We start from the raw sequence: 24,227 nt of genomic DNA, 5'->3' as shown, positions 1-24,227 counted from the left end.
CAGCAGCTCAGTGTAGCACGACTGGATATACAGAAACTTTCATAAAGAAGACCATTTGAGGTTATTCTACTATGCATTACATTAAAAACGATTAGGTAAGGCTGATAAACAGATGTAAATTTTTTTTTATACATTATGACTTTAATACATTTTATCTTGGGATTCATTTTTAAAGCAAAAGTCATCTCTGTTGGCTTGCAACCTCGACTTTCCTGGGTGAAATCTGAGATTGGCCCCCACACAGGCAGGATGAGGAGAGACTGAAGAAAGCAGCAGACCACTCCAGCTTGATAGGTGGCAAGTTTAATAAGTGAGGGAGCTTATATAGGAAGCTTGTCCAGGGTGACTGCATGATGAGCTGAACTCCCCTCCTGTCCTCCAGAATCTTAAAAATTTGTATAGAGGCCTTAACTGGGTTCAGTCATGTATTGAGTTCAAGAAAGTTTCAACACATCTTGCTCTCCCAAGGTCGCATCCTTGAAAGGGTTCCCATAGTGGAAACAGTAGGAAGAACATATATTCCACGGACAGGGGAGGGGGTGAGGAAGCCTCCACTGCCTTGGTTGGTCCACATGCTCTCAGTGACCTTTGCTAAAAGGCCTCCAACAATCGCCAAAGTAAATTACACCATGTTATTTTTCTTTTTAATAACTAAGTGTTCTAGAATGGCAATGACATTACAAGATTATCTTCTATTTCTGCAGTTGTTGACACTTGGAAGATGCCAACTCTCTCTCCATTTCCTTCTTCTCTACAGGAGTGGTTGGCTTCTCTTACCCCATTTCTTCTAAGACCTTTTCTAAAGAAAAGACTGTGCATCAATTTCATTGTTTTTTATCCAGCAGTGCAATAAAATTTTACATTTATAATTGTACAACCTATTAAAAATCAGGATTTGTTTATTATTTCCCTTGATACCAGAAGTTAGACTTTTTCTAAATTTTCTAGAATTTCTCATCTGACTTAAGGGATAAATTTCCTAGAGGTAAGAGACTTCCCTGGTGATTCAGTGTTTAAGACTGTGTTTCCTTCCACTGCTGGGTCTGTGGGTTTGATCCTTGGTCAGGGAACTGAGATTCTACATGCTGGGCAGTTAGGCTCTCCCCAAAGAAAGAAAAAAAAAAAAAGGATAAAAAAGAAAAAGAAAGTAAAGGGTAGGAAAAAAAAGAAGAGTAAAAAAAAATTTTTTTCGTAGAGACTAAATCTGTGAACAGGAGTGTTTTTCTGATGTATGAAACTCAGTATTGAAGAGTTCTTTTTCTAACTGTATATTTTAGCCCAATTTTTGAATATGTTTGGATGATCTCAACAAAATATACAAGATTTTAAGCAGAATCAACAATTGTATAATTTTTGAGTGTTCATTCACTGATGAATATTTGGAATGCCTAGCAAAATCTAAGAAAAACATGACTTTAAATAAAACTTACCTGAATTATAATAAAACAACTCTGTGGCTAGCCAAATTTGGAAATCTCCTGCCTTAAGCACTTCTGATGACATACAGCAGGAAACACTTAGCAATGTCTGGAGACAGTTTTGGTGGTCACAACTGGCAGGGTGGGAGGTATATCTAGAGAGTAGAGGCCAGGAATGCTGATAAACATCAACTAATACACAGGATGCCCCTGTGTATTATTTGAATACACAGAATACACAGAATTTGAATACAAAGAATTATTTGGCCCCAGTGTCAACAGAGTGAAGAACCATGACACGATTATCTTTCTGTATGGTCTCCAAAACCTCATTGTTCAAGGTGCAGACGAAGATCAAAAGCATGGATGAAAGGATCCATGTTAATACCCTTTTCTTCCTTTTGATTCTTCTTGAAAGCCATGCATATCTTCAAATAAGAAATATGCAAAGAACAGAGAAGCAAATCTGAACTCTAGTGCTTTTTCTAGTATATGTCAATGAAGGACTATTTCTTGCTCCTAGATTTGGTCCCTTCAATCAGGATACATCTTCTTCATGAGTTATTATGTCTGGGTTTAGAAAAATCTGAGAGACACCTGATTTTTTAATAAACGCAGGATCACATTCTCACGTTTTTATTGCTAAAAATTGCCTTAAGACAGCTGTGTCTGAAAAAAAGAATTGCAATGACCACTCAGGAGTCAGTGCTCATGAACAAACATTAATTCTCCAGTGATGTTCTCCTAACTTCCGAGCACTGTCTAGCAGAGACAAAATGCTGAACATGTTATAATAGAAAGGGAAGCAAGAAGACAAATTAGGTAGTAGTTTGCTTTTAGATTTCATAAGCCATTTCTTTCATTAAACAGTTTCTGGCCTACAAATTTCTGCTTTTCTGAGATCCACTGGCAGATGGGGCTATGTCATTCAATTCATGGTGAGGACTATTAGATGTTCCTGAGGCTTGATTGAATAATTAAACTGATAAACCAAATATGAGTGCTTTTATTCCATTTGCTCAGCATTAATAAGACCCATCATGAAAAGGAAAAATGGCATCAAGTTAGAACCACTCATTTGGTAAGTACCAAAAAGTTCCACATATGGAATGAGCAGTAAAGTATTCTGAGTTTCAAGGCTCTGGGTCCACAATGGAAACGGATTTTCTCTTAGAATCTCATTTCCTTCAAGTCCTTGTAATTAGCTGTAATTAGCTAGGTAATACGGAGTTGACCCTTAAACACAAGGACTGGGGTGCTGACCCTCTGCATAACCAAAAATTGAATTAGCTGCTGAAATTCTTTCGCCTTTTCTTATTCCTTGAAGTTTTTCTTCTGTTGGAGACCTTGACACCTGGCAAGGGCCTTTGAAGATGGGAAGGCATTTTGTTTGGATTTTTTTTTTCCTTTATGTGTGTGTGTGTGTATGCACGCTCAGTCATGTCCAACTCTTTGTGACCCCATGGAAGCCTACCAGGCAAGGGTACTGGAGTGGGTTGCTATTTCCTTCTCCAGGGTGTTTGGATTCTTGAAAGAAACTCTTTGTTGCATATCCTACTAAAGTCATGAGAAAACTATAGGAATATCAAGGGAGAACTTTGGGATCTTCAAGGATCCAAATACCTAATAGAAAGGGCATTCCTGCTTGAAATGTTGAGGAAAGGAAATACCTTATCTGTATTATATCTCATTTATTCCTCACAAAACTGTAACAAGGTAGATAGTATCTGCATATTACATGTGAAAAAACAGGTCATTTGCCAAAAGGCAGTCATGGTTTGGACACAGATTTATCTGGCTCAAAACTTCCTGCTCCTCCTCTTAGCCTTCTGCTTTGCCTCCAGGGAAAGTTTCAAGCATCTTGACCTGTGCTGACCAAAGTAGCCACTAGTCAAATGGGGCTCATCTGAAATAAGATGTGCCATAAAATACACTAGAAGCAATGACAGATATTTTCTTGGGCAGAGGATGAGATGATTAGATAGCCTCACTGACTCAGTGGACACAAATTTAGGCAAACTCAGGGAGATAGTGGAGGACAGAGGAGCCTGGAATGCTGCAGTCCATGGGCTCACGAAAAGTCAGACATGACTTACTGACTGAACAAAAACATAAAATACACATTGCATTTTGAAGATGTAATATAAAAAAGTAAAATATCTCAATAATTTAAAAATATTTGTATCATATTGGAATGAGTGCTTTGGATGTGGACTATTAAAATTAATTTCACCCATTTGTGTTTTAATGCAGCCACTAGAAAAAAAAACTTAAAATTACCTATGTGGCTCAGAATGTTTTATGTAGTAGCAATGATTTTAATAATTTCCACTTAGGTTCCCAGACTAAAATTGTAGGATTCCCAAGGGAAATTTTTAGGAATTTAAAACATCAATATGCTACACTCAATCCTTCTTACTGTCTTCTGAACTTAATAAACATGGATCTTTAATTCCCTCTGGAGAAAGCACTCTGTCTTACACAAGTTGAATGGTCATCCTATGAACCTACAGAAGGACTGGAGCATCCCATGGTAACTAATGAAGTAAGCCATTATCAATGATTTTGTGATCATGTTTGGTACCTCCCTGAGTCAAAGCAGTGCTGTAAATTCCTTGAGTCATTTCAGGTAGGGTGAAGATGGCACATGTTTTCATTAGGAATGGAGAACTGATACAATTTCATTTTGGTATGGGACATAGGTCTTAGACCAATTTTTACTTCTCTGAGCCTCTTTTTTTTTTTTTTGCCACCCCCCCCCCCCCCCCCCCCCCCGCCCCGGGACTCTTTTGATCATGATCTTCTAGCATAGTGGTAAATGCAATAATAGATGCCAATGAATAGAAACAAATCGATGCTTTCACATCCATAGTATAAAAATGCTAAATCCTTTCACTATTGTAAGCTGTGAGCCGGAACAAATGTTTGGGCCCTGGAGAAGCACATTTAAGATTTATAAAAGCAAAGTCAACTAATTTCATTGTGGATCACTGTCCCTTGAACAATGACAAAGTCACCTCTTCCTCAAGCACATAGTTAGTTAAGCTTTGTTATGCAAAACAGATTTTATTTTTTAAAAAGTTCTTGAGATAAACTCTGTGAGACTAGTGAGAATTTTGTTTGCAAATGATTTAGTCTTCTTAAAGGAAACCGGTAAACACAGGTAATATGGAGTTGTCCCTTAAACACGAAGATTGGGGTGCTGACCCTCTGCATAACCGAAAACTGAACTTTCTCATCAGAACTGTATCTGTGGTTCTGCATCCACAGATTTAACCAACTGCACAGGTTGTGTGCACATAGGCATGTGTGCTCAACTGTGCCCAACTCTTTGCCACCCCATGCACTATAGTCCACCAGGCTCCTCTGTCCATGGAATTTTCCAGGTAAGAACACTGGAGTGGGTTGGCATTTCCTTCTTCAGCACGGGTTGTGTAGTACTGCTTATAAACAGACCTGCACGATACAAATGTGTATTCAAAGGTCCACTGAGCAGTGAAAATCATGATTAGTGCACATCTTCTGTGGACTGAGGAGTCAGAAAATACTAAGGAGAGTATCAAATCACTTTGTTGGGACTTCTTGGCAGTCCACTGGTTAAGACTGTGCACTTCCAATGTGAGGGATGTGGGCTGGATCCCTGATTGGGGAACCAGGGCCCACAGGCCATGAAGCACAGCCAAAAAGAAAAAAAAATCACTTTGTTATATACCTGAAATATATAACATTTTATGTCAAGTATACTTCAATTAAAAAAGAAAAAAATAATAAAAAATGAAATTAAAAAACCACCAAGGAAGGTATAAAGGAAGCAAATAATACAAGTCCCACCCTCAGGGATGGAAGGGATTTCTCTAATATGTAGAAATTTGCTCCCTAGGACTGGTTGAGTGATTGAAGACTGAAAAAAAGGGAGAAGTCACATCTCATTTTCTTAGAAATAAAGCAGATCCTTTGGAGTCATACTCAGGGAAAGCTTATATATATAAAATCAAGAATGCAACTCATTCCCAAGTAAGAAAGGTGCCATAGGCTCTGTGACTTTCAGGTAATCAAGTAGCCTCGTTTAGCAGTCTAATGGGGTAGTTGGGGTCTTATTCTACTGTCATTTCTATCAGCTATATCTTGTCATTTGGTATCACTACATTACGTCAGATTAAACAGAAATCAACCTCTCACTTTTGCAAAAACCCTTATATCAAAGGTATTGATACCCTGAAATAGAGTTATGTCCTAGCCAGAGATCACAAAATAACCAAAGCTCTCCTAAGTCTTAAAAACACTGTCATAATGATTCAGTTCATATGTCATTTTTAACTTTTCTGAGATGATCCAATCTTGTTTTAACCTAAAAACTGCCACATATATTTGATTAAATAACGTTGTTACTTAGTTTAAGGTAACTGGGTCACATGGACAGGGTCAAAAGAGACAAATATTTTGGTGGACATTTAAAAAATATAACCATAGAGGGAATTCTCTGGTGGTCTAGCGGTTAGGACTCTGAGCTTTCACTGCTTTCACTTTTATATACACACATAAACACACATATACATATATATAGCCAAAGAAAAAGCCCATTAGTTCAGCTGCTTGTCCCCAGTTTGTCAGTTCTGGTGCTGAGAAGTTGAAAGATTAACTCTTTTGTTTTAGTCACAGAAGGGCAAAGGAACAAGAAGCTGCTGCTGGAGAGATGGACAGAGTCAAAGCTAAACAAATGTATGCCAGATAGATAAGATACACACAGGTATAAGAATTACTCACGCTTTTTCTTGGTTGTTTAAAACCTTTATTTTAATTTTTTTTTAGAATATGTATACTTACGCTTTTGTTGTTATCTACAACGTGGCTTTTAAAAAATGCCTGAGCCACTTTGTCGCACTTGCCCCAGTATAATCATCTTAGAATTCCTTTTCCCTTGTCACTTTGACTTTGTGTGGCTTCTATAAAATGAGGATCCTGGAAAAGAACCCTTCCTGTGACCCTGGGAGATGAGGTGAGCAGGTCCCGGCTCAGCAGGACCGGACAGGTAAAACTAGCTGGATGGCAAATAGGCTATGATCACCTGGACCAAGGTATAGTGGTGCGCATGTCTTAAGGGTCGTGCTGACTCACCAGGAGAATAAGGATTATGTAGGTTGACCAGGGTGGGTGAGGTAGGAGGGTCCACAGGATTGTGTGGATTGTGGAAGGAGAGGCAGTATATAATATGTGTAGATTAAACATTTATGGTTCTATTAATAAAAAACAAAGACCTAGGTTTCTCAATTTTTTTTAAACTTATGAAGATTCAAGTCACTAATATGTTCATTCTTACGGTTTACAGTGAAAGTAAATGGCTATGGTGATGCAGAGAAGACAGCTGAACTGCACCGGTATATTTAAGATTTTTAAATAAAATTCTGAGTTACTTGACCTTATAAAAATACATGTTGATATACTAAATACTCCACAAAGCTCTAGGATGGGGGATATTGTAAATGTAAAAATACATTTCTCTTGGATCAGCACCAAAAATATCGTTAGTTTTCTGCACAACCTCTGACAAGTTTTTCAATATAGACAAGTTAAAATGATTTGGTAAAAATCACAAACGCCATGGAAATCATTAAAGATAAATCCAAACAACTTTCAAATACATTTTGACATCAAGGTTGGGCAATTCACTTGGAGGGATAGTATCGTGAGTACCACTGAATTACTGTCCTAAGACTTTTGATGTCAACTTTGTACAATGGGGATATTTCACATCTCACACAAAGCAGGCACTCGGACTTAGAAACTTAAGAAAATTATTAGAACCGTTATTAAGACTGAGGTGAACAATTTGTGCAACCTTCCACAATTTCAAAGAGGTAGTGATAGATACCAGTCCTCCTGGCGATGTCAAATGCTGTTTCCTCCAGGCTGTTCTTCAGACCTGGCTTGATGTAGCGATTCATCAGGAGGAGCTCCAGGGTGTCTTTGCTGTCTCTGTTCCCAGCAGCAAGGTGTAGGGGGGTCAGGAGGCCTTTTGTTTGGGCATTGATATCTGCATCATGCTGCAGTAAGAAAGAAGCCACTCTGGCATTATTCCACTTACAGGCACTGTGCAGGGGTGTCCAGCCATCCACTGTCACTGCATGGACATCCGCCCCGTGTGCAATCAGCTCCCGGACCACGTCTAAGTGCCCATTGTAGGCTGCTCGGTGGAGCGGTGTGTACTTGTCTTCATCTCGAGTGTTCACATGGGTAGCCCTTTCTGAAAGCAGTCTCTGCACTGTGGTCAGCTGAGAATAAAACAGGAGATCTTTCACAAACCCAACATGAAACAAAACAGTAAACAACATGAAACGGTCTAGTGGTGTTAGATTTAATTAAGTTAAATGAAAACTTCCTTGTTAGTAGATGACTGTAAAATAAATGTAAGATTTCTTTGGGGAGGAGGACAACTTATTTAACAATGAACAAGTCAGTGTTAATTATAAATTCTTTTGTTTTTTTTTTTTCCCTCATAAACTTGATTTTATGAACGTGATTGTCTGAAAACCAATCCATATGTTTACTCCTGGTCCAATTAAGGCTTATTGCACTAAAGCTACAGTTAGATGAACAATACAGGCTAGAATATGTTTGATATGTTACGTTTCATCTGCGAAGAAAACATAATAATGGAACATTATGTTCTGAAAGCAGTAGTAGGATTATCACACCAATATGCATGGTGTATAAAACTTTAAAACATAAACTTTTATCAGTAGAAAACAATGCTAACAAGGAAATCTAGAGATTAAGAAGCTCAATTCCTTCTAACTAAAATAACCTCAGACACCTGTTTTCATGAAGTGATATTTTTTCAGTTTGGTCTGAGGACAAAGCGAGCTTCAGGGACAGGTCCTCTGGCTTCCAATCTAGTAGTTTTTCTACTAAATTAAGCTTTCTCTTTTAACTGTTCTGTTCTTTTTTTTTTTTACCCGATTTTTTTCAGCAGCCCAAAGAAGCAATTTGCTTGGATCTTTTTCCATTTTTTTTTCTTGCAGTTGATACCACTCTTCAGTTTTTTCATCTTGCTCTTCATCGTCATCAGAATTCCCTATCCAGAGACTTTGGGTACCAGTGGGAATAAGGTGTCCATGTGTTTCCAACAGTTCAAGTTGGTTGAAGTGTTCAGAAAAGTCCAAGGAGTTCTCTGGGTCTAGTTTTTCATCATTTACTTTCTCTTTTTCCATTTTTACTACTATTTTAAATATAAATCATTTCAAACACCAGGATATAAATAATCTCTCCAGAGATGATTATGTCTGCTTTATTTTATTCATCAAATGGATCTGAAAACACAAACACAAAAAATAGGAGCAAACCAGTAATTGAGGCTTTAATAGCATAAATAAGTCTTGCAAACATATACAAATATACTCTGTCTAAACTTTTTGGTGTTTATTAATACTCTTTACATTCATCAAATATTGGAGCTGACAGATTTCAGTTACCTTTATTTTTAATGGCCTAATAGTCATTTTTTATTGTTTTCTTCTAAGTCAGTAGTTATGACTCTGACTTATTTTGAATCTATTGGTTTAGATACTATGTTGTATTATACTAACAGCTGATTAATGCTTGAAGTTTTTAAATTATAACTAATACAATAAAAATGAGAACATTCACCATTTTTATAAATGAGACACAAAGATGCTATAGAAAAGAAACAAAAATTTGTTTTTCCTAAAAACTACTTCCAAGAATCAGAGATTCTTAGAGATGGAATAGTCCCCAGAGGACACATGTCCCAATCTCTCATCAATGCAGATATCTTTACCATGACATCTATAATAATCATCCTCTTTCTACTTAAACAATTTCTGGCTTAGGAAAATTCACGGCTTTAAAAAGTAGTCCTATTCACTGACAGACAACTATTGTTCTTAGTTGGGTTCTTGTTGTGAAACAGGATTTTGGCTGTCATTCACTCCTTCATTCAACAAAGATGAAAAAAACACCTGGCATGTGCCAGTCTCTTGGTGTTATATGCTTGTTCTTACTGGCTCAATCATGTCCAACTCTTTGTGACCCCCTGAACTGTAGCCTGGCAGGCTCCTTTGTTTAAGGGATTTCCCAGGCTAGAAATTCCTGGAGTGGGTTGCCATTTTCTTCTCTAGGGGATCTTTCCGATGCAGGGATCAAACCCATTTCTCTTTTATCTCCTACACTGGCAGGCAAGTTCTTTACCACTGCACCACTTTGGAAGCCCGCCAGTCTCTTGGTACTGGGATTCAATAATGAACAAGATCCATGTCTTAACCTCATGAAGTTTACCATCTAGTCAGGAAGACTGGCAAAAAAGCATTAAGTACTATAGATAAGACTGTAACCAGATACAATGAATATACAGGAGGACCATAATTAACCCAGTCTTATGAGATTACCGAGGGCCTCCCTGGTAGCTCAGTGGTAAAGAATTTATCTGCCAATGCAGGAGACATGGGTTCAACCCCTGGGTTGGGAAGATGCCCTGGAGAAGGAATGGCAACACACTCCAGCATTCTTGCCTAGAAAATCCCATGGACAGAGAAGTCTTGTGGGCTGCAAGTCCATGGGTTCGCAGAGTTGGACACAATTTAGTGACTAAAATACTACCACCAAGGGATTACAGAAGGCTTCCTGAAGTAAATGACATTTATTCCGCTAGGTTGCCATAATAATTTATAAACAATATCAGCTTAAAGAGTTATGCAGGGGGGCAGTCCCAAGATGGAGGAATAGGATAGGAAGAGCACCTTCTCCTCTACAAATTCATCAAAAGATCATTTGAACACTGAAAAACTTCCACAAAACAACTTCTGAACACTGGTGGAGGATACCAGGCACCTAGAAAGGCAGCCCATTCTCTTCAAAAGGAGGTAGGAAAAAATATAAAAGACAAAAAGAGAGACAAAAGAGTTAGGGATGGAGACCATCCTGGGGAGGGAGTCATGAAGGAGAAGTTTCCAAACACCAGGAAACCCCCTCACCAGTAGGTCTATGGGGAGTTTTAGAATCTCAGAGGGCAAGATAACCAGGAGGAAAAAATAAACCAAAACGCACAGAATAGGTGCCTAACCACAACTCCCGGCAGAGAAGTAGCCCAGATGCTCGCATCAGCCACTGGAGGCTGGAGAGGAAGGCGCCAGCTGCATGCTTAAAGTAAGGACTGGGCCTGAATGCCCTGAGGACAATCTGAGGAAGCTAATGTCAGACAGCACCCCTAACTCTGGGATACCCAGAGAGAGAGAGAGAGAGAGAGAGAGAGAGAGAGAGAGAGAGAGAGAGAGAGAACTTTCCTGCGAAATTCTCTAACTTAATGCACAGCCTGGCCTGCTCACAGAGCAAAGGACTGAGTGATCACCAAAGGAGAGCTAGCCAGCTGCATACAGTCCCCTCCCTGCCAGAGGCAGAGAGGCAGGTGGGCAACAGCCAGAGCCAGAAGGCAATGGGCTGCTCCAATCTCGGCCTCAGAGACGGGCATCTTCCACCAAACTGTGAGCAGGCCCCCAGTTGCTAACCACGTCTTCCTGGGATCCTGGATGGTTGACATCTGCCAGGAGGGTCATAGCCTAAGATCAGCTTCCCAGAGGAGACGCATGGCACACCCAAGACCAGAGAGGTGATTAACATGCATGGCCCACCTGGGACAGTGTGCTCCTCAAGCACCTGGTTGCCTGAGCTGCTCAGACCTGGGAAGGGCACAAAACGCACGCCCAACAGAGTCTGTGCCCTGTGGAGTGCCTGAGAACCTGAACCTGGGTGGCTTAGACCTGGAAAGTGCATGAAACCCACGGCCTGCTTTGGACAGTGCCCTACAGAGCACCCTGCAGCCTGAGCAGTATAGAACCAGAAAGCACAAGCCGTGAGGTTGGGCAAACCCAGTGTGGCTCATACACTGCAAACACTCCCCACACACACCAGTGATGTTTGTTTGCAGGGTTCCTCCTTCCCCAAAACACAACTGAACAAGTGAGTGTAAATAAGTGACCACCTTTGCCCCCTTGTGTCAGGGCAGAAATTAGACACTGAAGAGACTTTCAAACAGAGGAAGCCAAAATAAACAAAGAATAGGGACCGGCTCTGGAAGTGACAGGCGCAACAGATTAAAACCCTGTAGTTAATATTGACTAAGCATTAGAGGGGGCCTATAGACCTTGAGACAGAGAAGGCAATGGCACCCCACTCCAGTACTCTTGCCTGGAAAATTCCATGGACAGAGGAGCCTGGTAGGCTGCAGTCCATGGGGTCAACAGGAGTCGGACACGACTGAGCGACTTCACTTTCACTTTTCACTTTCATGCATTGGAGAAGGAAATGGCAACCCACTCCAGTGTTCTTGCCTGGAGAATCCCAGGGATGGGGGAGCCTGGTGGGCTGCCATCTATGGGTTCGCATAAAGTTGGACACAACTGAAGTGACTTAGCAGCAGCAGCAGCAGCAGCAGCAGCAGCAGCAGCAGCATAGACCCTGAGAACAAGTACAAGCTGGAATAAGGAACTATGGGAAACTGAACTCACCCTACACTGCCCACAACAGCTCCAGAGAAATTCCTAAATATATTTTATATGATCACTTTTTAATTTTTTTAAGTTCTTTACTACTTTAATTTTCACTTTTATAACCTACTATTACCTTGCAAAAAAAAAGATCCTATTTTAAAAACAAATTTCATATATATGTTTTTTATAATTTTTGTGATTCATTTTGTTTTGTATTTTTAACATTGTATTTTTGAGTCTAACCTCTACTCTATATTTTTAATCTTTGTTTCTTGGTATTTTTTTAAATCAACTCTGTACCTTTAAGAATCTAATCTTCAGTATCCATGCTCACTGAGGGTTGTGATTGCTGGCTTGATTGCTCTCTCCCGTTTTGACTCCCCCTCTTCTCGTTCTGGTCACCTCTATCTCCTTCCTCCTCTTCTCTTCTCTATGGAACTCCATGAACCTCTCTGAGTGTTCCAGACTGTGGAGAGCACTTAGGGATTTGATTACTGGCTAGACTGCTCTCTCCTCTTTTGACTCCCCGTCTTCTCCTCCTGGTCACCTCTACCTCCCTCTTCCCTCTTCTCTTCTCTAAGTAAGTCTGTGTACCTCTCTGGGTGTCCCTCACTGTGGAGAATCTTTTCACCATTAACCTTAATGTTTTATCATCAGTGCTGTATGGATGGAGTCTTGAGGCTACTTACTGTAAGAATAAGACTGAAAGCCAGAGGCAGGAGGCTTAACTCCAAAACGTGAGAACATCAGAAAACTCCTGATTCCAGGGACCATTAACAGACAAGAGCTCATCAAAAGCCTCCATACCTACACTGAAACTAAGCACCACCCAAGAGCCAACAAGTTCCAGAGCAAGACATACCATGCTAATTCTCCAGCAATGCAGGAACACAGCCCTGGGCATTAAAAGATAGACTGCCCTAAGTCACACCAAACCCAAAGACACCCCAAAACTCACTACTGTACACTTCATTGCACTCCAGATAGAAGACATCCAGCTTCACCCACCAGAACACACACACAATCTCCCCTAACCAGAAAACTCTGACAAGCCACTAGTACAACCCCATTGACAGGGAGCAGGATCCACAATAAAGAGGAACCACAAACTTCCAGCCTACAAAAAGGACACCCCAAACACAGCAATCTAAACAAAATGAAAAGTCAGATAAATATTTAACAGGTAAAGGAACATGATAAACATCCACTAAACCAAACAAAAAATGAGGAGATAGGGAGTCTATCTGAAAAAGAATTCAGAATAATGTTAGTCAAGATGCTGCAAAATCTTGAAAACAAAATTTTGAAAATAAAATAAATAGACTAGAGACAAGGATTGGGAAGATGTAAGAAATGTTCAACAAGGACCTAGAAGAAATAAAGAAGAGTCAATCAATAATGAATAATGCAATAACTGAGACCAAAAGCACTCTGGAGGGAACCAATAGTAGAATAACTGAGGCAGAAGACAGGATAAGTGGAAGGTGAAAGATAGAATGGTGGAAATAAATGAAGCAGAGAAGAGAAAAGAAAACAGAATTAAAGAAATGAGGAAAACCTCAGAGGCCTCTGGGACAATGTTAAACACCCCAACATTCGAATCATATGAGTTCCAGAAGACGACAAAAAGAAAGGGCATGAGAAAATACTCGAGAAGATAACAGTTGAAAACGTCCCTAAAATGGGGAAGGAAATATTCACTCAAGTCCAAAAAACCTGGATAGTCCCAAACAGGATAAACCCAAGGCGAAACACCCCAAGACACATATTAATCAAATTAATGAAGATCAAATAAAAAGAACAAATATTAAAAGCAGCAAGGGAAAAACAACAAATAACACACAATGGGATCCCAATAAGGATAACAGCTGATCTTTCAGTAGAAACTCTTCAGGCCAGAAGGGAATGGCAGGACATATTTAAAGTGATGAAAGAGAAAAACCTACACCCCAGATGTCTATATCCAGTAAGGATCTCATTCAAACATGAAGGGGAAATCAAAAGCTTTACAGACAAGCAAAAACAGAGAATTCAGTACCACCAAACCTGCTCTTCAATAAATGCTAAAGGATCTTCTCTAGATAGGAAACAGAAAAGGTATATAAACTCGAACCCAAAACAACAAAGTAAATGGCAACAGGATCATACTTATCAATAATTACCTTAAATGTAAAGGGTTGAATGCCCCAACCAATAGATGAAGACTGGCTGAATGGATACAAAAATAACACCCCTATATACACTGTCTAAAAGAGACCCACCGCAAAACAAGGGACACATACAGACTAAAAGTGAGAGGCTGGAAAAAGATATTTCATGCAAATGAGAACAAAATAGAGCAGGAGCAGCAATCTTCTATCAGATAAAAAAGTCTTTGAAATAAAAGCCATGAAAAGAGACAAAGAAGGACACTACATAATGATCAAAGGATCGATCCAAGAAGAAGATACAAAAATTATAAATATATATGCACGCAAAATAGGAGTAACTCAATACATAAGGCAAATGCTAACAGGTATGAAAGGGTAAATTAACAGTAACACAACAATAGTGGAAGGCTTTAATACCCCACTCACACCTATGATAAACCAAGAGAAAATCAGCAAGGAAACACAAACTTTAAATAATACAATGGAGCAGTTAGCCCTAATTAATTTAACTCAGATGACCATTATATCTACTACTGTGGGCAGGAATCCCTCAGAAGAAATGGAATAGCCATCATGGTCAACAAAAGAGTCTGAAATGCAGTACCTGCATGCAATCTCAAATATGACAGTCTGTTTGTCTCCAAGGCAAACCACTCAATATCACAGTTATCCAAGTCTATGCCCCATCCAGTAATGCTGAAGAAGCTGAAGTTGAATGGATCTATGAAGATCTACAAGACCTTTTAGAACTAACATCCAAAAAGATGTCCTTTTCATTACAGGGGACTGGAATGCAAAAGCAGGAAGTCAAGAAACACCTGGAGTAACAGGCAAATTTGGCCTTGGAATGCGGAATGAAGCAGGGCAAAGACTAATAGAGTTTTGCCAAGAAAATGCACTGGTTAGAGCAAACACCATTTTCCAACAACACAAGAGAAGACTCTACACATGGACATCACCAGATGGTCAACACCGAAATCAGACTGATTATATTTGTTGCAGCCAAAGATGGAGAAGCTCTATAGTCAACAAAAATAAGACCAGGAGCTGACTGTGGCTCAGATCATGAACTTCTTATTACCAAATTCAGACTCAAATTGAAGAAACTAGGGAAAACTGCTAGACCATTCAGGTATGGCCTAAATCAAATCCCTTATGATTATACAGTGGAAGTGAGAAATAGATTTCAGGGCCTAGATCTGATAGATACAGTGCCTGATGAACTATGGAATGAGGTTCGTGACACTGAACAGGAGACAGGGATCAAGACCATCCCTATGGAAAAGAAATGCAATAAAGCAAAATGGCTGTCTGGGGAGGCCTTACAAATAGCTGTGAAAAGAAGAGAAGCAAAAAGCAAAGGAGAAAAGGAAAGATATAAGCATCTGAATACAGAGTTCCAAAGAATAGCAAGAAGAGATAAGAAAGCCTTCTTCAGCGATCAATGCAAAGATATAGAGGAAAAGAACAGAATGGGAAAGACTAGAGATCTCTTCAAGAAAATTAGAGATACCAAGGGAACATTTCATGCAAAGATGGGCTTGATAAAGACAGAAATGGTCTGGACCTAACAGAAGCAGAAGATATTCAGAAGAGGTGGCAAGAATACACAGAAGAACCGTACAAAAAAGATCTTAATGACCCAGATAACCATGATGGTGTGATCACTAATCTAGAGCCAGACATCCTGGAATGTGAAGTCAAGTGGGCCTTAGAAAGCATCACTACGAACAAAGCTAGTGGAGGTGATGAAATTCCAGTGGAGCTGTTTCAAATCCTGAAAGATAATGCTGTGAAAGTGCTGCACTCAATATGCCAGCAAATTGGGAAAACTCAGCAGTGGCCACAGGACTGGAAAAGGTCTGTTTTCATTCCAATCCCAAAGAAAGGCAATGCCAAAGAATGCTCAAACTACTGCACAATTGCACTCATCTCACATGCTAGTAAAGTAATGCTCAAAATTCTCCAAGCCAGGCTTCAGCAATACATGAACTGTGAACTTCCTGATGTTCAAGCTGGTTTTAGAAAAGGCAGAGGAACCAGAGATCAAATTGCCAACATCCGCTGGATCATGGAAAAAGCAAGAGAGTTCCAGAAAAACATCTATTTCTGCTTTATTGACTATGCCAAAGCCTCTGACTGTGTGGTTCACGATAAACTGTGGAAAATTCTGAAAGAGATGGGCATAACAGACTACCTGATCTGCCTCTTGAGAAATCTGTATGCAGGTCAGGAAGCAGCAGTTAGAACTGGACATGGAACAACAGACTGGTTCCAAGTAGGAAAAGGAGTACGTCAAGGCTGTATATTGTCACCCTGCTTATTTAACTTATATGCAGAGTACATCATGAGAAACACAGGGCTGGAAGAAACACAAGCTGGAATCAAGACTGCCAGGAGAAATATCACTAATCTCAGATATGCAGATGGCACCACCCTTATGGCAGAATGTGAAGAGGAGCTAAAAAGCCTCTTGATGAAAGTGAAAGAGGAGAGTGAAAAAGTTGGCTTAAAGCTCAACATTCAGAAAACGAAGATCATGGCATCCGGTCACATCACTTCATGGGAAACAGATGGGGAAACAGTGGGAACAGTGTCAGACTTTATTTTTTGGGGCTCCAAAATCACTGCAGACGGTGACTGCAGCCATGAAATTAAAAGATGCTTACTCCTTGGAAGAAAAGTTATGACCAACCTAGATAGCATATTCAAAAGCAGAGACATTACTTTGCTGACTAAGGTCCGTCTAGTCAAGGCTATGGTTTTTCCTGTGGTCATGTATGGATGTGAGAGTTGGACTGTGAAGAAGGCTGAGCGCTGAAGAATTGATGCTTCTGAAGTGTGGTGTTGGAGAAGACTCTTGAGAGTTCCTTGGACTGCAAGGAGATCCAACCAGTCCATTCTGAAGGAGATCAACCCTGGGATTTCTTTGGAAGGAATGATGCTAAAGCTGATACTCCAGTACTTTGGCCACCTCGTGAGAAGAGTTGACTTATTGGAAAAGACTCTGATGCTGGGAGGGATTCGGGGCAGGAGGAGAAGGGGACGACAGAGGATGAGATGGCTGGATGGCATCACTGACTCAATGGATGTGAGTCTGTATGAACTCCGGGAGTTGGTGATGGACAGGGAGGCCTGGCGTGCTGTGATTCATGGGGTCGCAAAGAGTCGGACACGATTGAGCGACTGAACTGAACTGATAGCAAAAATCCCACTGCAGTACTATTGCCTGGCAAATCCCATGGATGGAGGAGCCTGGTAGGCTGCAGGCCATGGGTCCCTAGGAGTTGGACACGACTGAGCGACTTCACTTTCTCTTTTCACTTTCATGCATTGGAGAAGGAAATGGCAACCCCCTCCAGTGTTCTTGCCTGGAGAATCCCAGGGACAGGATAGTCTGGTGGGCTGCCGTCTATGGGGTCGCACAGAGTCAGACACCACTGAAGTGACTTAGCAGCAGCAGCATAGCAAAAATCAGCAAAACTAAAAGCTGGTTCTTTGAGAAGATAAACAAAATAGACAAACCATTAGCCAGACTCATCAAGTAAAAAAGGGAAAAGAATCAAATCAACAAAATTAGAACTGAAAATGGAGAAATCACAACAGATAACACAGCAATACAAAGGATTTTAAGAGACTACTATCAGTAACTATATGACAATGAATAGGACAACTTGAAAGAAATGGATGAATTCTTAGAAAAGTATTATCTTCAAGAACTGAACCAGGAAGAAACAGAAAATCTTAACAGATCCATCACAAGCACAGAAATGGAAGTAAAGTGAAGTTGCTCAGTCATGTCTGACTCTTTGCGACCCCGTGGACTGTAACCTACCAGGCTCCTCCGTCCACGGGATTTTCCAGGCAAGAATACTGGAGTGGGTTGCCATTTCCTTCTCCAGGGCATCTTCCCAACCCAGGGATTGAACCCGGGTCTCCTGCCTTGCAGACAAACGCTTTTTAACCTCTGAGCCACCAGGGAAGTAAAAAATCTTTCAACAAACAAAAGCACAGGTAAATTCTACCAAAAATTTAGAGAAGAGCTAACACCTATCCTATTCAAACTCTTTCAGAAAACTGCAGAGGAAGGTAATCTCCCAAACACATTCTATGAGGCCACCATCACCCTAATACCAAAACCAAAAAACATAACACACAATAAAGAAAACTATAGGCCAATATCACTGATAAACATAGATGCAAATATCCTCAACAAAATTCTAGCAAACAGAATCCAACAACATATTAAAAAGATCATACATCATGACCAAGTGGGCTTTATCCTAGGGATGCAAGGATTGATCAATATCTGCAAATCATTCAATGTGATATACCACATTAACAAATTGAAGGATAAAAATAATACGATTATCTCATGCAGAGAAAGCCTTTGACAAAATTCAACCACCATTTATGATAAAGACTCCCCAGAAAACAGGCATAGAAGGAACATATCGCAACATAATAAAAGCCATATATGATTAACCCATAGCAAACACTATCCTCAATGGTGAAATACTGAAAGCATTTTCGCTAAAGTCAGGAACAAGACAACAGTGCTCACTCTCACCACTACTATTCAGCATAGTTCAGTGGTGCTGGGAAAACTGGTCAACCACCTGTAAAAGAATGAAACTAGAACACTCTAACACCATACACAAAAATAAACTCAAAACGAATTAAAGATCTAAATGTAAGACCAGAAACTATAAAACTCCTAGCAGAAAACATAGGCAAAACACTAACATAAATCAGAGCAAGATCCTCTATGACCCACCTCCCAGAGTAATGGAAATAAAAGCAAAAATAAACAAATGGAACCTAATTAAATTTAAAAGCTTTTGAACAACGAAGGAAGCTATAAGCAAAGTGAAAAGACAGGCTTTGGAGTGGGAGAAAATAATAGCAAACGAATCAACTGACAAAGAATTAATCTCAAAAATAAAGAACTAGCTCATGCAGCTCAATACCAGAAAAATAAATGACCCAAACAAAAACTGGGCCAAAGAACTAAATAGACATTTCTCCAAAGAAGACATACAGGTGGCTAAGAAACACATGAAAAATTGTTCAATACCACTCATTATCAGAGAAATGCAAATCAAAATCACAGTGAGGTACCATCTCACCCTGGTCTGAATGGCTGGTATCAAAAAGTCTACAAATAATAAATGCTGGAAAGGGTGTGGAGAAAAGGGAACCCTCTTATGCTGTCGGTGGGAATGCAAACTAGTACAGCCACTATGGAGAACAGGGTGGAGATTCCTTCAAAAACAGAAAATAGGATTGTCATACAACCCAGCAATCCCACTGCTGGGCATGCACACTGAGGAAACCAGAATTGAAAGAGACATATGTACTCCAATGTTCACTGTAGCACTGTTTACAATAGCCAGGTCGGGGAAGCAACCTAGATATCCATTGGCAGATGAATGGATAAGAAAGTTGTGGTACATATACATAATGGAATTTTACTCAGCTATTGAAAAGAATGCATTTGAATCTGTTCTAATGTGGTAGATGAAACTGGAGCCTATTATACAGAGTGAAGTAAGACAGAAAGAAAAACAACAATACAGTATATTAATGCATATATATGGAATTTACAAAGATGGTAACAATGACCCCATATGCGAGACAGCAAAAGAGACACAGATGTAAAGAACAGACTTTTGGATTCTGTGGGAGAAGGCGAGGGTGGGATGATTTGAGAGAACAGCATTAAAACATGTATATTACCATATGTGAAATAGAAGACCAGTCCAAGTTCGAGGCATGAAACAAGGCACTGAAAGCCGGTGCACTGGGACAACCCAAAGGGATGGGATGGGGAGGGTGGTGGGATGGGGATTTGGGATTGGGGAACACATGTACATCTGTGCTGATTCATGTCAATGTATGGCAAAAACCACCACAATATTGTAAAGTAATTAGCCTCCAATTAAAATAAATTCATTAATTATAAAAAAGTTGTACAGCATATCAAAGTTTAACCACTTAAAGAAAATGAGTATAATAGATATTTAAAAAATATTTCTCAGCTTCCTAATTATATGTTGAAATTTTTTAGTCATTTAAGACTCTTCCCAGAAGTTGCCTCTCTCTTAAGTCTTTCTTGAGCCTGCATATTAGATCTCTCTCTAGTTTCTCCTGTTTCTTGGTTATATATACTGTCTTATCACCAATTTTATTCTTGTTTTAGCCTCTAAAAAGATTGTTAGCGTAAGGATAGGGACTATATTTAACTTACATTTATGTCCGACTTATATACACAAGCATTAAAAATATTTGCATAATTAACATGATTAAAGTGCTATCACTTGACTTTGCTTGGATTGGATTCTGAGAAATCTTAAGAGTTACTCATAACTCCTAAGATATGGATTTCTTTATACCTAATTTTCACGAGTTTTAATTGAATGAATCCTAATGCATCAATGCAAAGAAATATAAGACAACAATAGAATGGGAAAGATGAGAAATTTCTTCAAGAAAATTAGAGATAGCAAGGGAACATTTCATGCAAGGTCAGTTCAGTCACTCAGTCATGTCTGACTCTTTGCAACCCCAGGAACCCCAGCACACCAGGCCTCTCTGTCCATCACCAACTCCCAGAGTCCACCCAAAACCATGTCCATCAAGTTGGTGATGCCATCCAAGCAACTCATTCTCTGTCGTCCCCTTCTCCTCCTGCCCTCAATCTTTCTCAGCATCAGGGTCTTTTCAAATGAGTCAGTTCTTTGCATCAGGTGGCCAAAGTATTGGATTTTCAGCTTCAACATCAGTCCTTCCAATGAACACCCAGGACTGATCTCCTTTAGGATGGACTGGTTGGATCTGCTTGCAGTCCAAGGGACTCTCAAGAGTCTTCTGCAACACCACACTTCAAAAGCATCAACTCTTTAGTGCTCAGCTTTCTTTATAGTCCAACTCTCACATCCATACATGACCAGTGGAAAAAGATACAAACATGGGCTCAATAAAAGACAGAAATGGTAGGGACCTAACGAAAGTAGAAGATATTAAGAAGAGGTGGCTGTACAAAAAAGATCTTAGTGACCCAGATAATCACAATGGTGTGATCACTCACCGAGAGCCAAACATCCAAGAATGTGAAGTCAAGCGGGCCTTAGGAAACATCACTATGAACAAAGCTACTGGAGGTGATGGAATTCCAGTTGAGCTATTTCAAATGCTAAAGGATGATGCTGTAAAAGTGCTGCACTCTATATGCCAGCAAATTTGGAAAACTCAGCAGCGATCACAGGACTGGAAATGGTTAGTTTTCATTGCAATCCCAAAGAAAGGCAAGGCCAAAGAATGCTCAAACTACCGCACAATTGCACTCATCTCACATGCTAGTAAAGTAATGCTTAAAGTTCTCCAAGCCAGGCTTCAGCAATACGTGAACCGTGAACTCCCAGATGTTCAAGCTGGTTTTAGAAAAGGCAGAAGAATCAGAGATCAAATTGCCAACATCTGCTGATCACTGAAAAAGCAAGAGAGTCCCAGAAAAACATCTATTTCTACTTTTTTGACTATGCCAAAGCCTTTGACTGTGTGGATCACAATAAACTGTGGAAAATTCTGAAAGAGATGGGAATATCAGACCACCTTACCTGCCTCTTGAGAAACCTGTATGCAGGTTCAGGAAGCAACTTTCCAAATAGGAAAAGGAGTATGTCAAGGCTGTATATTGTCACCCTGCTTATTTAACTTGTATGCAGAGTACATCATGAGAAACACAGGGCTGGAAGAAGCACAAGATGGAATCAAGATTGCCGGGAGAAATATCACTAACCTCAGATATGCAGATGATACCACCCTTATGGCAGAAAGTGAAGAAGAAATAGACAGCCTCTTGACGAATGTGAAAGAGAAGAGTGAAAAAGCTGGCTTTAAGCTCAACATTCAGAAAACTAAGATCATGGCATCTGGTCCCATCACTTCATGGCAAATAGATAGGGAAACAGTGGAAACCGTGGTTGACTTTATTTTTGGGGGCTCCAAAATCACTGCAGATGGTGATTGCAGCCATGAAATTAAAAGATGCTTACTTCTTGGAAGAAAAGTTATGACCAACCTAGATAGCATATTACAAAGCAGAGACATTACTTGGCCAACAAAGGTCCGTCTAGTCAAGGTCATGGTTTTTCCAGTAGTCATGTATGGATGTGAGAGTTGGACTATAAGGAATGTTGAGTGCAGAAAAACTGATGCTTTTGAAGTGTGGTGTTGCAGAAGACTGCTGAGAGTCCCTTGGACTGCAAGCAGATCCAACCAGTCCATCCTAAAGGAGATCAGTCCTGGGTGTTCATTGGAAGGACTGATGTTGAAGCTGAAACTTCAATACTTTGACCATCTGATGCAAGAAGCTGACTTATTTGAAAAGACCCTGATGCTGAGAAAGATTGAGGGCAAGAGGAGAAAGGGATGACAGAGGATGGGATGTTTAGATGGCATCACCGACTCAATGGACATGAGTTTTGGTAAACTCCAGGAGTTGGTGATGGACAGGGAGGCCTGGCATGCTGCGGTTCCTTTGGTCACAAAGAGTTAGACACGACTGAGCCACTGAACTGAACTCAATGCATCACTATATTTTAATAATAGTGCCAAGAGCATTAAAGTCCAGTTTAAATTCTATCATTCATGACCAATACCTTCTCTGGACGTGTTACTTTGCACAATGCAGTGTTAGTCGCTGAGTCATGGCCAACTCTTTGTGACCCCATTGACTGTAGCCCACAAGACACCTTTGTCCGTGGAATTCTCCAGGCAAGAATACTGAAATGGGTTGCCTTTCCCTTCTCCAGAGGATCTTTCCCACGCAGGGATAGTATCTGAGTCTCCTGCACTGCAGGCAGATTCTTTACCATGAGTCACCAGGGAAGACCCTATGCACAAAAAAGGACTGCAGTAAAGAATTTTCTAAGATAGTTCAGTTTTTCAGATCAATCAGGAGACCCTATCAGAAAGGTTTTTATATTCTAATATTTTCACTTTTTTCTCAACCTATTCTCTGAAGCTTACAATGCAATATACATCTATTCATTAAACACTTAATAAATACCAGTAAATAATGTAAAGTTCACATATTAATTACAGCATCCATAGTAACATTATTGGGGCTTCCCCTGGTGGCTCAGCAGTAAAGAATCCACCAGCAATGCAGGAGACTCAGGAGAGGTGGGCTTGATCCCTGGGTCAGGATCTCCTGGAGAAAGGCATGGCAAATCCACTGCAGTATTCGTGCCTAGAGAATACCACGCAAGCCACAGTCATAAAAGTCGAACAGGACTTAAGCTGCTGAGAGTGTAGGTACAGCACAGCAACATTATAGCACAGATCTTGTGCCCCTCCTCTCCTTTTTATAAAAACTCTTTTTAAAATTTGAATTTACTGTTCCAGGTAAAATAAATTACATACAGAAATTTCTTAATTAATTTAAAAAGTCAAACTCTGGTGCATCTCCCTGATTCAAGATTTAAACAGTCGATCAAGATTTCTACTTGATGATATTGCAACAGGAGGAACTAGGTTATGTTTTTTAAAGATCACATTCCACAAACTATGTCAACTCTTAAACAGCTCAGCGACAGGTGGAGCCATAAGCCCCATTAGGCAGGCGAAGGCGCTGAAGTTTATAAAGATTAAAACAACTTTCAATGGAACTAAAGGCCCAGATTTTCTAATTCAAAAGTTTCACATCATTATTTTTTTAATGCATTGTCAGTACAAAGCAATACAGATGTGCTGAACTTGGGGTCCACGGAGACAATGAGACGCAGGGAAAGGCTTGTAAACTAGAGGCCGAATGTTCACTCTCTGAGGAGGGCAGTGAGAGAGAAGGCCACCAGTCCCGACCTCGACACTGGCCTGTCACTTCACAGGCCCAGGAGGCGCATCTGCGGCCTTCCAAACCACTAAGCCCGAAGAAACTGCTCCAGCCCTACGGAGGACCTACTTAGCGGCCGGATTTGCAGAGCTCCCCAGGGGTCCACAGGGGCCCGCCCCTTTCGGTTCAGGCGCTCAAAGGTGGCGCCAAGCGACCAGGAAGTGTGACCCCAGACGAGAAAGAGCTACCCACCTCAGAGTCGGAAAATCGCCGCCGGGAACCTCGCTTCCGGGTTCTGTCTCGTCGGCTACTCAGGATTGGC

General features: G+C 40.3%; 1 protein-coding gene across 2 annotated transcripts; it reads right to left on the bottom strand.

The window, feature by feature from the left end:
- Positions 1–762: 762 nt before the first annotated feature.
- ANKRD49 (ankyrin repeat domain 49) lies at positions 763–24,186 on the bottom strand. 2 transcript variants are annotated; one of them, XR_008200657.1, is made up of 5 exons: positions 24,158–24,186; positions 8,372–8,725; positions 7,288–7,687; positions 1,431–1,573; positions 763–799 (listed from the first exon to the last, which is right to left on the bottom strand). XR_008200657.1 is itself a non-coding variant. In XM_052653094.1 (3 exons), exons 2-3 carry the CDS (start codon positions 8,624–8,626, stop codon positions 7,226–7,228), a joined length of 717 nt encoding a protein of 238 aa, XP_052509054.1. In that variant the 5' UTR covers positions 8,627–8,725; positions 24,158–24,186; the 3' UTR covers positions 6,232–7,225. The 2 variants fall into 2 exon arrangements, 1 of the variants encoding a protein (XP_052509054.1); XM_052653094.1 differs by lacking the exons at positions 763–799; positions 1,431–1,573 and having other exon boundaries at positions 6,232–7,687.
- Positions 24,187–24,227: the final 41 nt, after the last annotated feature.

The sequence above is a fragment of the Budorcas taxicolor genome, chromosome 15, assembly GCF_023091745.1.
Source record: "Budorcas taxicolor isolate Tak-1 chromosome 15, Takin1.1, whole genome shotgun sequence".
In the NCBI taxonomy this organism is placed as follows: Eukaryota; Metazoa; Chordata; class Mammalia; order Artiodactyla; family Bovidae; genus Budorcas; species Budorcas taxicolor.
This window is presented reverse-complemented; position numbering and strand designations above follow the sequence as displayed.